Here is an 18,088-nt window from a genome sequence, read left to right as displayed (position 1 = left end):
TAAGTGTGTAAATGTGGGAAAAATAAATGTGCCTAGGTTTTTTAAAATTGACTCCTTCTAACTTAGGCCACAAACTTATCAATCACCCCTCGTATATAATCTATGCACGATAACATGATTTTGCTTGCTTGATGCACAATCGCTATAGGTTTAGGCCACTGATTCCAATTACTTGCACACATACACCATTTTCTTTCAGCCTATATTTCCCCTTATCAACTTGAAACTTCTTTGGATTGGTCTCAGGCTTGCATCTGTTTACATACAAATGTTACGCCAATAGAATGGAATTTCATATATAATCAGTGTATCCTGTTATGTCGATGGAACTGACTTTGAAGCACTAATGCTGAATACGCTATACCAATATACTTTGAGTTATTCACCTGGTCTGTACTTATTACTGTTGCTTTTCTTTTTTTAACCTTGAGACTGTGTAAGTAAGACTCAACTGGAACATGTGGCCATTTTAAACTTGACATCCATTGTACTGATGACAGTTAACTGAATAGATATCACTAGTACGCTTCGGACTGAGTTTCAGAACCTTAGATCACCACAGCTCACTGAGCTTATTTATTTTATACACTTCTCTTTATGTGGGCATTGTTGGCAATGCCACTATTCATTGTGCATTCCTTATTGCTGTAGCTGATGGCAAGCCACTTTCCAAAACCATAATAGCCACCTGGAGGAGAAACTCCCAGAGTACTCAAACACGAGGAAATCTCCAGATGCTGGAATTTCAAGCAACACACACAAAAAATAAGGTGTTGGAGGAACAACACCTTATATTCCGTCTGGGTAGCCTCCAACCTGATGGCACGAACATTGACTTCTCTAGCTTCCACTAATGCACCACTTCCCCCTCGTACCCCATCCGTTATTTATTTATTTATATACACACATTCTTTTTCTCTCTCTCCTTTTTCTCCCTCTGTCCCTCTCACTATACCCCTTGCCCATCCTCTGGGCTTTTTTCCCCCCCTCCCCCTTTTCTTTCTCCCTAGGCCTCCTGTCCCATGATCCTCTCATATCCTTTTTGCCAATCAACTGTCCAGCTCTTGGCTCCATCCCTCCCCCTCCTGTCTTCTCCTATTATTTCAGATCTCCCCCTCCCCCTCCCACTTTCAAATCTCTTACTAGCTCTTCTTTCAGTTAGTCCTGACGAAGGGTCTCGGCCCGAATCGTCAACTGTACTTCTTCCTAGAGATGCTGCCTGGCCTGCTGCGTTCACCAGCAACTTTTGTGTGTGCTCCCAGAGTACTGTTGGCTTGTAAATTCCAGGATTAGTCATAGCAACAATGAAGAAGTGACAACCAAGTTCCAGGGCAGAGTTGCTGTGCAAGTTGGAGGGGAACATGCAGATGCTATGCATTTGATAACCATCTTAATAGTAAAGATCAAAGATTTGGCAAGAGCTTTCTGAACACCATAAGTGAGCAACTACAGCATATTTAATTGATGGCTCATATGACAGCCATTGTGCATTGATAGATGTGAAACTAATCAAGCGGGCTACTTTATTTTTGGGATAGCTTCGACGATCTTGAGTGTTATTGAAGCTGCACATTAAGGCAAGTGGAGAGCAGTCCACACACTCGTGACTCGTGTCTTGTATATTATGGAAAGGCTTTTGGATACATGGAGGTGAGTTACTAGCAGCAGGATACCCAGCCTGTGTGGCCACAGTGTTTATGAGATACATTTAGTGGCCAGTTTATTAGGTACACCTGTACACCTGCTCGTTTGTGCAAATATCTAATCAATCAATCACATGGCATCAACTCAATGCAAGCAGCATGCAGACATGGTCAAGATCATGTTGTTGTTCAGACCAAACATCAGAACGGGAAACAGATGTGATCTGGCTGAGTCTGACCATGGTATGATTTTTGGTACCAGACTGTTGATCTCAGCGGTAGACAGTAACTTAAATAACCACACATTAGAACAGTGGTGTACAATAGCACATTTCTGAATGCACAACACGTGGAACCTTGAAGTGGATGGGCTGCAGCAGCAGAAGACCATGAACATACACTCAGTGGCCACCATATTAGCTACAGGAGGTACCTAAGAAAGTGTATATCACTAGTTCATTTGAGATTTCGGTTTGTTGTGCCATGCCCCCCCACCCTCTCCCAGTTTGTTGATGGCTGATGACCCAGTGATAACAATGCTGTTTACATCGGTTCGGTGATGTCATTTTGTTGGAGGATGGACGTTGCCTGACACTGTTGTGGCATGAACTTACTTGCCACATATCAGCTCATGCTTGAATGTTGTTGAGACTTTGTGGTTTGCAAGCATGAGCTGCTTCGTTTGCTGAGGAGGTGTGAAAGGAATTCAACATTGTAAACTCACTGATAATACCAACAGCTTGTGGTAGAGGTAATTCTCTAGCATCCTTGGATGATAAGTGCAGCAAAGTTTGAACGTGTCCTGAATTATTTTCTTCATCTGCTTGGTAGTCTCCCATGACTGAACTTGGAATACAATGTTTGCACCCTGAGTGCAGTGTTGGGAATGCAAACAATATTTTCTGCCAAATTAGCCAACTATGGACTCATTGCTACATTCTGAAGAGTCACTTGCATTATAGCAAAAGTTCATAGCTCAAGTGTTCGGAAATAGAGGAATACCCATATAGAAATTTAGCAGCTGAACAGTAGAGGCTGCCTTAGGAAAGCCTGCTGACAGCCGTCTAACACCAATGGCAGAATTCAAAGAATGTGCTGTAGGTTAAAAACAATAACATTTGGTTGAAAGGAAACAGAAATGATGTAATTTATTTTCTTTATTAATAACATGTTTTTAATTATTGAAACCAGAAGCTGGCAGAAATAAATTGGCTGTTTAGAAGTCACCTGTAGCAAAAGAAAGAAACATAAACTTTTTAGATTAGCAACTTTGCAGCAGGATCTCTGATGAACTCTATATTTATTCTCCATGCTATCTCACATACTCATTTCTGTTTATTGGTTGCATTTTATTAATTCTGTTTTATTTCAGATTCTTTGCATCTGTGGTATTTTGCTTTTGTATTTAATAATTGTTATATCTAACTTAATTTCTAATGAATAATTATTTCTTATAAAATATTCTGCAAAAGGCAAATCATATGGTTATGAAAAAGTATGTTACACAATCTTTTACAACGTTAACAAAAATTGTGAAAAGAAGTTTGAGTAAGGGTAGGGTGTATAAATTACATTTCATAAATGAATCAACTTGATCGTTACATCATATCTGAAAATTGTTAACGTACGATCATTGGGATTTTGTTTTATGCGTTTTAGTTTCCAAGCTGCATCCCAGAATTTGATCCCTATTCAAATGATCCCTGGGAAGTTCGTCATAGAGTTCTCAGACATTTTCAGCTAACTGCAAGAAAGGTACAACTTAATCATAGCAGCTTTCTCTTCTTGTCTTGAACTTTACAAATTTGTCGTGCAGTTTTGTTGGGCAATTGTGTAAGGCAGGAATTCTAAAGATGTAAAAGTTTCTTGTAATTTCAAGGATAACTCCTTTTTGCTTAAAAACCTGTTGACCCTTCCACCCCAGTACTTTTTACAATTTTCCTTTCCTCTTCTTGAATATGACATATATATATAGTCAAACAACAGGAATTCTGCAGATGCTGGAAATTCAAGCAACACACATCAAAGTTGCTGGTGAACGCAGCAGGCCAAGCAGCATCTATAGGAAGAGGCGCAGTCGACGTTTCAGGCCCGTCCTGAAACATCGACTGCGCCTCTTCCTATAGATGCTGCTTGGCCTGCTGCGTTCACCAGCAACTTTGATGTGTGTTGCTTATATATATAGTCATCTCATCCAGATTTCTTTGTTTGAATTTTCCCAATAGGCTTCCACCATTCTCACGATAATGTTACAACTGACATATCTTATATGATTTATTCATCTGCAACCTTTAACTCAGTTAGTCACACCATGCTTAAATTTTGTCAGTATGCATCCAATTGAATTGGGTCTTAGTCAGACATTTAGGTTTCATTGTTATCTTTCAGATCTATCCTAAGAATCACTTGCAATGACTTTTCTTTCTGTGTAATTACTGTCCCTTCTGGTGCTCCCTAAAGCCCAATTTATACTTCTGTGTCAAATGTATGCCGTAGGTACCGCATACCCTACGCCATAGGGTGACGTGCACCTCCCCAAAAATGTAACTCCAGCACTTTTGTGTGTATTGCTCAAGATTTCCAGACACTTTAGCTGGCATCCAGCCATGGTTGAGCATGAATTTCCTTCATTTAAAAATCAGGAAGACTGGAGAAATTAAATTAACACTAGGAAGCAAAAAAAAAGGCATCATATTTAGTTTGGATCACAAATGTCATTCTGCTCCCTGACCTTAAACTGACCATGTCCAGCCTCGTTTGAACTGAATTTAGATCTTGTATCTATGTCACGTGTAGGAACATCAAATTCCACATACATTACATTGACCTTCTGTAGTCTTAGGAAGTTTATGTCAGATCATTGATAAATTTGAAGACATGTCATCTTTAATTATCAGCATATTTTCTTCTCCTGTTTCAGTTCCGTTATTTGTCTTTTCCTTAACTTCTCTTTTCCGTAATCATTTAGAGGACACATCTGGGAATAGCCTTATTTTATAAAGATCTGGGTTGTTATACTACAAAACTCACTAATCACTGGCATATGACTTGCTTAGGCAGGTGCTTTATCTCCCATTTAGTAGATTGATGTAGCCCACTTATTTAATAAATGACAAATATTGAACATAAGCACGAATAATGATTAGCTAATGATTCAATTGTTTCCTGAGTTTTAATACATAGGCAACTTATTTGCAGTTATTTAGAATAACTTTCTCAGAAGGCAAGACTAAACAATTAAAATAGTTATTAGATCTGAAAAAAGTGTTTGAAATAAAGAAAAAAACTGAAAATGTCAACCTGTTTTCAATGACAAAATTAAACTCCAGATTTCTGCAGCGATTAATTTTTTTTGATTTCTATGAGACTTTCATTGAAATTGATGTGAATGGGTGGCTCTTTTTAACTATACAGATGAATTTTAGAGCAAAGTGTTCGAGATTAAGAGTAATGGAATTAGAAACATATGTCATGAATGGAGAGCAAGTAATTCAAATGTATTTTTAAATCGCTTGTAAGCTTGTAGTGGCTCTTTATTTGCATGTTCCTGGCAGGCATAATGATTTCCTCTCCCATGGCATGACTGGAATATTACTATTGCACTTCATCTACTGAGGTACTAAAATAAATTGACTAAAAAATAAACTTTTTAATTCTAATCATTTCTCTCCGTCATTTTCTCTTTTTCCCATTCACTTACTCTTTTGGACTCACAAGTTTAATTTCCCTGATCATCCTACACTCTTAACTTGTCCAAAATAGCTGTTGGAGTTCCTGCTGCTCTTTCGTTGTTTCTCGATCCCCTTTGGCTTGCATGGAGCTTGAAGTGGTATCCTAAAATGTTGGGTTCCTGTTACTCCAGAGCCATCCCTTTGTGGAAGACCAGCAATGTTTTGATGGTCAGCTGTCCTAAGTCTGAAGTGTACTGAGTCAATGTCATGCCATACTTCATGTAAATTCATATTTAGATGTGCCAAGTTTAACCTTAATGAAACGATTTATCTCATTGCTTTCCTTCTCCCTTGTCATTCTGGACTATCATCGTCACTTTTTGTAGAGCATCATTTCAATCTCTCTCCTGCCCTGATCATTCAGTTGTGAAATTGCTCTTCCCATAATCTGTAACATGCCCAGTTCAGAATTTATTTTTATTCAATGCCTTGATTTCAAAGATTTAAAGTACATTTATTGTCAAATTATGTATGGAGTATACAACCCTGAGATTCGCCTTCCCACAGACAGACACAAAACAAAGAAACACCATGAACCTGTTCATACACAAAAAAAGAACTAATCTCGCAAGTGGCAAAAAAGCGAGTGAATAACACACAGAATATTAAACATCAAACCACAGAGTCCTTGAAGCAGTCTAGGAATGTTCAGCTCAGTTCAGTTCAATTTAGTGCTGTGTTGCTGACTGACTGCAGGCCGCATCGAAGTGCTCCAATCAAAATCATGCAAAATTGCAATAAAAAAGGTGTAACCAGAAATACATATAACATACACTGCAGAGTCTTCTAAAAACAAGCCCAATCCACAAACCGCACCAATCAAATCTTGCCCAAGACCCAAGATTCCTGCACCTTCCTCCATTTTTTCTCATTTATTGATTTCTCAGACTTGACTGTCAGCATTTCTTGCCATCTCTAAATGAAGGAGGCAACTTCGGTTAGGATTGAGATCCAGCTATAACAAACAGGAAAATATATGTCCAAGTCAGGAGAGAGTGTGGGCTTGTAGGGAGATCTGCAGGTGATAGTGGAGGCACTGGTGCAGTGATATCCTGGTAGTTAATTCCATGTCTGTCAAGTGATTGCTTACTATTCCTAATGTTTAGGTACCTAAGTTCATTATGTACTTTATGATTGCCATTGATGTATACTGTTTATATTGGCCATTACTGGAACTCTTCTCTTAAACACACTTGTTTATAAACTTTACATGGCATCCATATTTCAAATTAGTTAACCTATTTTTTTTGGCATGTCCATTCTACCAACATTTTATCTGCAAGTATTTCTTTTGAACTTAGGTTATCATACAATGCCGAGTAAATCATAGGTTGATTTTGTTGAGAAAACTTATTGAAACTCTCAAAACTCAACGAGAAAGTTTAATTGATTTCAATGGTAAGCATTTGATTTTTCAAATCTCTTAATATAAGTAACAATCATTTTAAATGGAAAAACCCTTACTTATAAATCTTCTTATTCCATCATTCTCTGACATACAATTACCAACTGGTTTTGGATTATTCAACATGTATGTATATCATGGTGACATTGTGGAATTGTCCTTATTCTAAATTTCGGTAATTGTGCTGTTTTCAAATAACTGTTTGCTAAAGGAATGTTTGTAACTTTACGCATTTTTAAAGCGTCATTCAGGAGCTTTTCAAGCAAATCTGAATGACACTTTTAAAAATACATACAAACGAACAATCCTTTAGCAAACACATATTTGAAAACTGTATGCTGAGAGGAACAACATGGTGAGGAAAAACTGCTTCTCTCAGATGGTCGTGAGAGCATGGAATGGGCTGCCAGTGCAAGTAGTGCCTGCAAGTTCAATTTCAATGTTCAATAGAAGTTTCGATAGGTAAGTGGATGGTAGGGGTATGGAGGGCTATGGTCCCGGTGCAGGGTGATGGAAGTAAGCAGTTTAAATAGTTTCAACATGGACTAGATGGGCCAAAGGGTCTGTATTTGTACTGTACTCTCTTTGACTCTGTGACTCTAAATCAGACATATAAAACATTCTGAAGATGTTAGAAATCTTGAGCAAAGCATCCGAAATGCTGGAAGAACACAGCAAATCTGATTAATCTTGGAGAGAAATAAAAGTCGAAATTTTAGGCCAAGACCTTTCATCAGGATTAGATGAAGGATCTGGGCCTGAAATGTCAACTGTTCGTTCCCTTCCACAGCTGCTGCTTGACTTCCTGAATTCCTCCAGCGTATTGTGTGCATTGCTCAAGTTTTACATGCAACTCTGATTGTAAACACAACAAATGAGAGGAGAGGCTTTAATAGTAGTATTGAAATTTTAAGGCTCTGCTTTAGCAGCAGAAGTACCATGAATCCAAGAATCTCAGATATCTAGGCCCCCTTAAATTATATATATCTATATATATATATATATATATAGACAAGGTAATTTGGCTGGACGGTCTGAGCCAATCAGTATGATGTGCATCAGTATGTTTCCTCCTGACCTGTTAGCACTAGGTGGACTTAATGGAGCTCTTCCCTTAATTGAAGATTTAAAAGAATGCACTTAAAAAAAAGCCTTTAGATGTAAATTAACCACCCAGCGCAGTGCTCTGAAACCTTTCCCGCTGTTCTCACAATTACCTCCAGGTGTCAGAAGTGAGAATTCCAGAAAACCTCTAAGAGGATCTGTGGGATGACACATCAAAGTTGCTGGTGAACGCAGCAGGCCAGGCGGCATCTCTTGGAAGAGGTACAGTCGACGTTTTGGGCCGAGACCCTTCGTCAGGACTTCGTCAGATGCCGCCTGGCCTGCTGCGTTCACCAGCAACTTTGATGTGTGTTCCTTGAATTTCCAGCATCTGCAGAATTCCTGTTGTCTGTGGGATGAAATCCTTTTGGTGGTCCATGAAACCCTTCGATATTATAGCGAAGTCCAGGAGAGGCACATCATTTTCCATTAGCAAGAAATGTTGTTAAAATCAATTTCTACCCTAAATTTCAGTGGCTATATGCCCACCTACTCTTTATTCCTTGAACCAAGATGGAGGATGGTAACTATGTGCTGTGACCAAAGCACAAATTTCTTTGTTTTCCTATATTAACATGTTTTAAACTATTTTCCTTCCCCCTTTTTTGGCAGTGAGCAGTAAAGTCACCATTGATTGGTCGGATCAGGAAACTGAGAAGTATCGTGCAAGTCTTTCCATGGAAAAAGTTCAGCCTTTTACATTCCCTTATTATGTCTCTCCTGACTGGAGTGATGAATTAGTAAGTGAATTAACAGAATGTGAAGGGAATTTTAATTATTTTCATTTAATTACTGTCAAGACAAATTTCAAACACATGAAACAGATACTTTTTTATATTCATAATTTAGTTAAAGCAACAAAACAATTATATTGACTATAAGTACATTCTTTTTCATGTCATATTTTATTTACAATAGGTTATAAAAGACAATAACAAATTACAGTATAAATTCAACATTTTGGCAATTGGATAAATACTTATAACTAAAAGTAAGTGCAGTCAAAAATGGGGTAAATAGTGAGGAAAATGGAATTCCATTTAGGGTGACAAAGCAAATGCAGATGGGGATAGTTAACTGGCATGCCTAACCTCACTCAAAGTAATTGATTCTTCAGTACGTAATTTTTTTTCCATTCTATTTCAGAGGTCAGATTAGGGTGCAGTTCAATGATATAATCCTTATGGATGCAAACTGGATTAGTGTAGATAACAAAATAGTTTGAATGGACTTGATGGACCAAAGGCCAGTTCTGTGCTCTACAATTCCATGAATCTATAATTTTAAAAACAAGGAAGTCTGCAGATGCTTGAAATACAAAGCAACACTGACAGAATACCAGGGGAACTGAGCAGATCAGGCAGCAACTATGGAAATGAATAAACCATTCAGGCTGAGACCCTTCTCTAGGATTTTTTAAAAAAAGTGGGGGAAGACATAGAACATAGAATAGTACAGCACAGTACAGGCCCTTCGGCCCACAATGTTGTGCTGACCCTTAAACCCTGCCTCCCATATAAGCCTCCACCTTAAATTCCTCCATATACCTGTCTAGTGGTCTCTTAAATTTCACTAGTGTATCTGCCTCCACCACTGACTCAGGCAGTGTATTCCACGCACCAACCACTCTCTGAGTAAGAAACCTTCCTCTAATATCCCCCTTGAACTTCCCACCCCTTCCCTTAAGGCCATGTCCTCTTGTATTGAGCAGTGGTGCCCTAAAGAAGAGGCGCTGGCTGTCCACTCGACTATTCCTCTTAATATCTTGTATACCTCTGTTATGTCTCCTCTCATCCTCCTTCTCTCCAAAGAGTAAAGCCCTAGCTCCCTTAATCTCTGATCGTAATGCATACTCTCTAAACCAGGCAGCATCCTGGTAAATCTCCTCTGTACCCTTTCCAATGCTTCCACATCCTTCCTATAGTGAGGCGACCAGAATTGAACACAGTACTCCAAGTGTGGCCTAACCAGAGTTTTATAGAGCTGCATCATTACCTCACGACTCTTAAACTCTATCCCTTGACTTATGAAGGCAAACACCCCATAAGCTTTCTTAACTACCCTATCTACCTGTGAGGCAACTTTCAGGGATCTGTGGACATGTACTCCCAGATACCTCTGCTACTGCACACTTCCGAGTATCCTACCATTTACTTTGTACTCTGCCTTGGAGTTTGTCCTTCCAAAGTGTAGCACCTCACACTTCTCCGGGTTGAACTCCATTTGCCACTTCTCAGCCCACTTCTGCATCCTATCAATGTCTCCCTGCAATCTTCGACAATCCTCTACACTATCCACAACACCACCAACCTTTGTGTCGTCTGCAAACTTGCTAACCCACCCTTCTACCCCGACATGCAGGTCGTTAATAAAAATCACGAAACGTAGAGGTCCCAGAACCGATCCTTGTGGGACACCACTAGTCACAACCCTCCAATCTGAATGTACTCCCTCCACCACCACCCTCCGCCTTCTGCAGGCAAGCCAATTCTGAATCCACCTGGCCAAACTTCCCTGGATCCCATGCCTTCTGATTTTCTGAATAAGCCTACAGTGTGGAACCTTGTCAAATGCCTTACTAAAATCCACGTAGATTACATCCACTGCACTACCCTCATCTACATGCCTGGTCACCTTCTCAAAGAACTCTATCAGGCTTGTTAGACACAATCTGCCCTTCACAAAGCCATGCTGACTGTCCCTGATCAGACCATGATTCTCTAAATGCCCATAGATCCTATCTCTAAGAATCTTTTCCAACAGTTTTCCCACCACTGACGTAAGGCTCACTGGTCTATAATTACCCGGACTATCCCTACTACCTTTTTTGAACAAGGGGACAACATTCGCCGCCCTCCAATCCTCTGGTATCATTCCCGTAGACAACGAGGAATGGTACCGGAGAGACCTCAGAATAAAAAGATGGAGGAGGGGAAGGAGGATAGCTGGAAGGTGATTGGTGAAGTCAGGTGGGTGTAAAGGTAAAGGGCTGAAGAGGGAGGAATCTGATAGGAGAGAGTGTGCCATAGGAGAAAGGGAAGGGAATCAGGCCAAGTGACCTATTTCTGCTCCTATATCTTATGATGGACATGTTCAGCATTTAAGAAAGATTGACATTTGGCATTCATACTGGAGAAATAAGCATAATTTGGATACTTAGTGTATCGGTTATTTTCAAACAGAACTAAACCGCACAGAGACTAAGCGGGGTTGGGGGGAGGTGGAGGGAGGTTGACTCTGTATGACGCACTGCACAAATAACGAAGTCCTAATTCAAAGAAAGTACTTTCGATCCTTTATTAAGAAATTAGCAAAAACGAACTGTCTTGTAATGATAAAAATCTAATTAAACTGAAACTAACAATATAAATATATTCAATCGTACTTAAGCATTAGTGTTAAGCGTATTTAAATGTAAGTGGTTTTAAGCAGTCAACAAAACAAATAATTCCCCTCACCTACCCTCGCTTTAACCAGACTAAAGCTGAACTAAAGATGAAGTATGAATACGCGACTCTACTCTTCACTTCTACCATGCCCCAATGCATGTGACAAATTACCTATAATAAACACAAAATACAATACAGACAGAAAATAGACACGTGGCTCCTACACTTAGTATTTAATCCTTTTTAAGCTTTTTAGGTGGTTTTATTCATAGTAAGAAAAGCATTCAATTTTGGTCATAGTCTTGTCAATATCTTTGCCATACTAACCCAGCACATCATTGTTCAGTTTGAATAAAGGCAGTGTACAAAGTAATGTCCCCACTAAAATACAAAATAATATACAAAAGTAGTATATTATGTTTGTTACATAAATATATAATTTCTTTAGGCTGCTGATGGACTTGGATCTGTGCCTGTCAAACCTTCAGAAGTAACGTTCAGTCGAGTGGTACCATACTTTAACCTAAAGGTTAGATGCTTTATCACTTTTATTTTCAATGGTGCATGGTCTCAGAATGGTATTTTCAATATATTTATAATGGGGTTATATACATGAAGCTAAATTCTTTAAGAAATTTGTTTTAAAAGCCTTCATTCCATTGGTTAATTGATCTTTGTTATTTTTAATGTACTGTTTTATTTTATATGTAATTTATAAATTTTATAGGCTTTTCGTCGTTATCAGTTAATGGATTATGAACCTTATTCTACTCAATATTCTTCATCCACTTATGTTCCATTAACTTTGGCACGGCCTCTCAGGACAGGAGCAGAGGTAATCTTTAGTTTAGCACATAAAAATAATATCTATTATTTGTTATCAAGAATGGAATTAAGATTTGGGGACATTCAAGAAACTAATTTGGCCATTATATATCTCAAATAAGAATTACACATATCATCTAAGTTCAAATAGAAGAAAGAAAAATGTCTGTAATATGTTGCACCTTTAATATCCATTTATTTTTCAAACTTATTCATTTCTTCTCCAGTGTGTGCAAAAAAACTGGCAGAGCTGCACAAATTGCCCTGACTAGTCGTGATATTTTGGTCAAGAGAAGAAACAGCAATCTCATCAGAAAGAGCATACTCATGCCAGTTGACCTTATTAAAAATATATAGGATGATTATTATTAATGGAATCAAATGTCATATACTGATAAATGATGTGATTTGTTTCCTTATTAAAGAATAGGAATCAAATGTGAACTGATCTTCTGCTGTGTTGCTGCTGATTGGCTCCAGTTGTTTAAATGAAAGGGATGATTGCAGTGAGAGCAGCCAGGGACAGATCTCACAAATTCTTGTCTGCTTTGCGAAATATGTAAACAATAGTTAAGCCTTATAGGAAACATAATAAGTGAAGTTTTTTTCAATGAAGTATTAAAATCTATCTTAATGACATGCTGTTTGAATATTATTTAGATCAGTAAGAAACAACAGGGCGGGGGTGGGAGAGAGATAACCTGGGGTGATGTAAAATCAGATTTTCAAAATTCAGCAGTATCTAACAGTACCTAGAATAAATGGGTGGGATTTGATCCAGATGTATGCATCTATTGCTCCGTTACATCCAATAAATTTCCCAGGCCAAGCGTCACTAAATATTAATGATGAATCCACCATCAGATCCAAGGAAGTAGTAAGTGGTATTTTAGTAGAATTTGCCCAGCCAGTGCCACAAAAGGTCAAAGCTTTTTGCAAAAATAAGCCGTGAAATTCCTTGGCCAGCGTTGAAGTGTTCAACAGCTGAGCACTGGGAGTAACTTAAAAGAAGCTAAACGTCCATCTCAAGGATTGGTTCCAGACTTTATATGGCAACCATCAAGACCTGTAAGAACAGAGGTAGATTGGAGCGACCATAGTGGGAAGGGAAATTAAATGGTGGAAAGAAGAAAACAGTTGGAATGATGTTAGTGTCATAAACCTGGGAAATAGCTATCAAGTATCCATTGACCTTATCAGTGAGGTGTTGTGTTACTGTTAGCCATAAGAGAAAATTTTAATGTCAGTAGACATCCATGTAGGGAGCAGATTACGTCTGAGAGCATATTTTCAGTTAGCGCATTGGTGGTGCCTGAATATCTACATTGAGCAGTTCCTGCTCAACAATGAAAGTAGGCATTGACTGTCTTTGCATTGTTACTATTGTAAATTCCAGTCCAATTTGAAACATCATTCCTTTTAAATGTTCTTTCTACAGGATGAATGTATCTCAGTGCCACTAAATTGTCAGAAACATTTTGAAACTGACACACATTTGGATGACCGGCACATGATAAAACCTTTGGCAAAGGATGAAAAATCAGCCTCAAGCACAGCAAACTTACTTCCCCCTGACAAGTTACTCAGACAGCCAGACTTCCATCCGTTATACGTGTTTGTAAGTAATAAGTGCAAACATTCAATTATAACTTAAAATTCCTCTCCAGTGATTGAAATATAATTGCATGATATCATAACATGAATGAAGTATAGTGTTATTAGGTTTTCATGTGTAAACATGTACTGTATCAGTTTTAGTGCACTTTATTGTGTTTGTCGATTGCAAGCCCTCACAACTGTGACATCAGGGACATCTCACCAGCACATTGTACTACTGGAAAATGTTAGGACCTATTCTGGAGTTATGCTATATAGCAAACACTAATTTCAGCAGCAGCCAGTCTGAACGTGGATTGTAGATTGAATTTTAAACACAGCTCTGAACAACGGTCTTCCTAGATCTGCATTTTGGGGGTTGACTGCAAACAAAGAAACACTCAATTTTACCTCAGATGCCTGCTTATGTATGAATGCAGCCCAGAGGCATGGGAATTAAGGTACAAATCAAATCAAGTTTAATTATCATTCAAACCATACATAGATACTGCTGAATGAGAAGGTGCAAAACATTCAAAATAACAAGCAAATATTCAGAAATAGTGAGCAACATAATTCAAACTTTCAGGCAAAGAAGCATACTCATTCGGAAAAAAAGCATATATAATCCAAGACCCTGAGCAACAATGTCCAGCAATTGATGGTACAGTCTCCCAGTAGTGTACAGATGCATGCAATCCAGCCTGTCATTCCATCACTTGAATACAGGAGGGCAGCACCAATAGGCGAGGCCAGGCCCCAGCCAAGCTCAACCATGCTGTCGTGCTTCTGCATCCTCACCTGGTCTGCAGCAGCAGGCAACCCCAAGGCTTGAGGCCTAGTTCTCACTACAGCTGAGGCTACACAGCTCCCATGTCGACTGCCCCTCCACCAGACAAGGCTTGTGGCAACTTACATTATCACTGCCCAACAGAGTCTTGTGATCACAAGTGAAATGTCCAAGAGAATCTCCCACAGTTATACTGCACTAACTCCAATGCTTCCAAGTTGCAGACAGCAACACCACTCTGCAGCCAGGTCAGCTCCTCCGATCCCAAACCAGCAGGCTCCCCGACATCCCAATGGGCTCCTCCGATACCCGGCGGGCTCCTCTGATATCTGGTGTGTTCCTCTGATATTCCGACAGGTTCCTCCAGCTCCTCCAGTATCCCAACGGGCTCCTCCGATACCCGGTGGGTTCCTCTGACACCCCGACCGCCCTCTCCAACATCCCGACCAGCTCCTTCAACACCTCAGCTGGCTCTTTTGCCACCATTCTGGCCGGCCCTTTCAACCCCTCAACCGGCCCCACAGCCGACACCAGACCAGCTACTCCTATCAACAAGCAGCTCATTGATGATATTATCATTAATCTTTTATAGATTCTGTTATACTTCTTGGATTAACTGAGGATGCCCACATGAAAATGAACTTCAGGGTTGTATATAGTTGCGCATATGTGCCTGTACTTTGATAATAAATTTACTTTGAACTTCGAACTTCCATGATAATTGATTTATTGTTGTCACATGTACCAAGATACAGTAAGAAAACTTCCTTTTGCATGCCATTGACACAGATTGTTTCATTACAACAGTGTATTGAGGTAGTACAAGTGAAAACAGTAAACCAAAAGGGCTTCTCTGGAGCCATTTTGGCCTTATTCTCATGATCTGTTACCCTGATTGTTGACTTCAGGGTAAGGAAACTGGAGGTCCACAGTCAAAGGTGGAGAGGGTCAGCACTTTTAGTTTTCTTGGTGCTATTATTGCGAAGGACCTGTCCTGGGCCCAGCACATCAGTGCAATTATGAAGAAAGCATGGCAGCGTCTCTACTGCCTTAGGAGTTTGAGGAGATTCAGCATGACATCTAAAACTTTAGCAAACTTCTACAGATGTGTGGTGGAGAGTATATTGACTGGTTCTATCACAGCCTGGTATGGAAGCACCAATGCTCTTGACTGGAAAATCCAACAAAATGTAGTGGAAATGGCCCAGTCCGTCACAGGTAAAGCCTTCCCCACCATTGAGCACATCTACATAAAACACTGTCACAGTAAAGCAGCATCCATCTTCAGGGACCCCCACCATCCAGGACATGCGCTCTTCCTGCTGCTACCATCTGTAAGAAGGTACAGGAGCCACAGGACTGTGACCAGCAGGTTCAGGAGCAGTTACTACCCCTCAATCAGCAGGCTCTTGAACCAAAGGGGATAACTTCACTCAACTTCACTTGTCCCATCATTGAAATGTTCCCATAACCAGTGGACTCATTTTCAAGGATTCTTCATCTCATGTTCTTGATATTCATTGTTTATTTTATTATTGTTATTATTTATTTATTTATGTATTTTTGTACTTGCAAAGCTTATCTTTTTCACACTCATTGAATGCCCAGTCAGTGCGGTCTTTCATTGATTCTATAATGGTTATTGTTCTGTTATGGATTACTTGAATATACTGCAAGAAAATGATTCTCAAGGATATATATGGTGATATATATGTACTTTGTTAATAAATTTACTTTGAACTTTTCAACCCATTTCTTAATGACATCCTTATCCTCCCATATGATCTTATGGCAATCAGCAGTAAAACGTGGACTGGGTGTTAGTTCTGTTGCTACATACATATACCACATGTCTGTGTCACTGCTATAAACAGTAAGCCTCATCTCCAGCATCCCTTGTGCAGCTGGCTTAGGCAAGCATGCTCCACAATCATTAAGTCGGTTAAGACCTCCCTGATTGCCACATTATTGCCAGTCAGATTGCGTTGCTACTTGCAATTTGCTCATGCTGATATTGCGACGTAATAAATGTTGTTCACCAAAGTATAATTCAGGAAGGTTTCATTATTGACATGGAACAGTTATATGTAGCAAAACCACAGTCAGTCAGGTCTCTTCATACAATCTTTTCTAGACATGCCCAATGATTCCTGCTTGGACTTGTGCAACTTGATTGCATAGGCTGGTGGGTTGCTTCGAGATAGCCATGTTTCCCTGTGATATTTCCGACATTATGCACTGTCATGAGAGGTGGTTGTCACTGTGTCAGGGAATGTGGAGGACCTCTTCAACATACAGTGAACTCCTCTCATTTCTGCAGTCCCTCAGGACATGACTAGTTAGTGTTGGACTTGCAATGTAGCACACAGAGGCACCTTCACCCACCCATTGTTTCATCTGGTTGTCTGATAACCAGTTCAGGACTCTGTGGCCTTTCATGAATGTTTGTCTTGACAAGACCCAGGCAGCAGATGTTGTACAGACTTCATTTTTTTAAATCACTGTGCCGGGTATCATTATTCAGTCTTTCAATAATCTCTTTAGCTATATCCTTTAATGGCTGCAATAACTGGATTGTTTCCAACTACACCTCTGTTCTTTGTTTACCTGCTCTACTAGTTTATGTGCATTGTGCTGGATATCCAGCCTCTACAGAATCTCTTGTATTTAAGAAAGGGCTCACAATCTAAAACCTCTAGGGAGACTGGATATTAGATAGCATAGTAGTTATGTTACTTGATTATTGTTCTAATGAAACAAATTTAGATTGTGCTATGCAGCGAAATTCAATTAATAGTTAATTAAAAGATGTACATTATATGGTGACCGTGTAAACAGCAAGTTTGTTGTTTACAACTACATCCAAATTATTTATGTCCTTTGAGAAAAGAATTGTTAACCATTTCAAATCTAATCTAACTCCAGAACAATGTCTACAAGGCTACCTTGCAGCATTTCACTGATATTAGAAATGGTTTAGTCATGCCAATGATTAGGGGATTTCTAACAAGTGCTAGCCATATTCTGTGAATTCTTGTGAAGCCCTGTCCTATGAATAAATTTTAAAAAAGCACAAGATGAAAATACATTGAACATGATGTGTAATGGATATACATTAGCAGAAGAAAGCTTTGAAATCTTTTTGTTGTCTAAATGAAATAGCAAAACAATTAATCCAATTTTGTTGAAAATTGAGATAGACACATGCAAACAGGCTAACTTAACATCTAACCACAAAATCCCACCCTGTCTGCATAGACATATCTGCAAATGATTGAATAAACCTTTCACAGGAATGGAAACTTAACCTTAAGAGTGGCACTTTCCATGGAAGTGCAACTTGACCATGCATACTTGACTTGTATGTTGATAGTTCAATGGTGAGGAAATTGAGCCATTTAATTGATTGTGACGTTAAATGAATGATCTTGTAAAATTTACTTGAAAGATTAAAATATGCATAAATCTTGTAAAGTAAGGGTAAAAAGTTAATAATGTACACATGGAAATGGTACAGTACAAAGGGCACAGGTCACTTCCATTCCTTCTTTGAATTTCATAGAAAGTTCCCACCTGGATAGTGAGCCTAGATATTAGGGGTTGGT

The 18,088-nt window shown here is 39.1% G+C and overlaps 1 protein-coding gene across 1 annotated transcript in view; it reads left to right on the top strand.

Annotated features, from left to right (window-relative positions):
• The window catches only part of cfap221 (cilia and flagella associated protein 221), a 200,030-nt gene that overhangs the window by 155,199 nt on the left and 26,743 nt on the right, over nt 1-18,088 (top strand). The window contains exons 14-19 of the mRNA XM_063052456.1: nt 3,303-3,398; nt 6,676-6,772; nt 8,496-8,623; nt 11,721-11,801; nt 12,000-12,107; nt 13,536-13,715. Of these exons, the coding sequence (XP_062908526.1) occupies nt 3,303-3,398; nt 6,676-6,772; nt 8,496-8,623; nt 11,721-11,801; nt 12,000-12,107; nt 13,536-13,715 (690 nt within the window). The remainder of the gene's footprint in view (nt 1-3,302; nt 3,399-6,675; nt 6,773-8,495; nt 8,624-11,720; nt 11,802-11,999; nt 12,108-13,535; nt 13,716-18,088) is intronic.

The sequence above is a fragment of the Mobula hypostoma genome, chromosome 6 (genome assembly GCF_963921235.1).
Source record: "Mobula hypostoma chromosome 6, sMobHyp1.1, whole genome shotgun sequence".
Taxonomy (NCBI): domain Eukaryota; kingdom Metazoa; phylum Chordata; class Chondrichthyes; order Myliobatiformes; family Myliobatidae; genus Mobula; species Mobula hypostoma.
The sequence above is the reverse complement of the archived record's forward strand: the minus strand, read 5'-3'. Positions and strand labels throughout refer to the sequence as shown.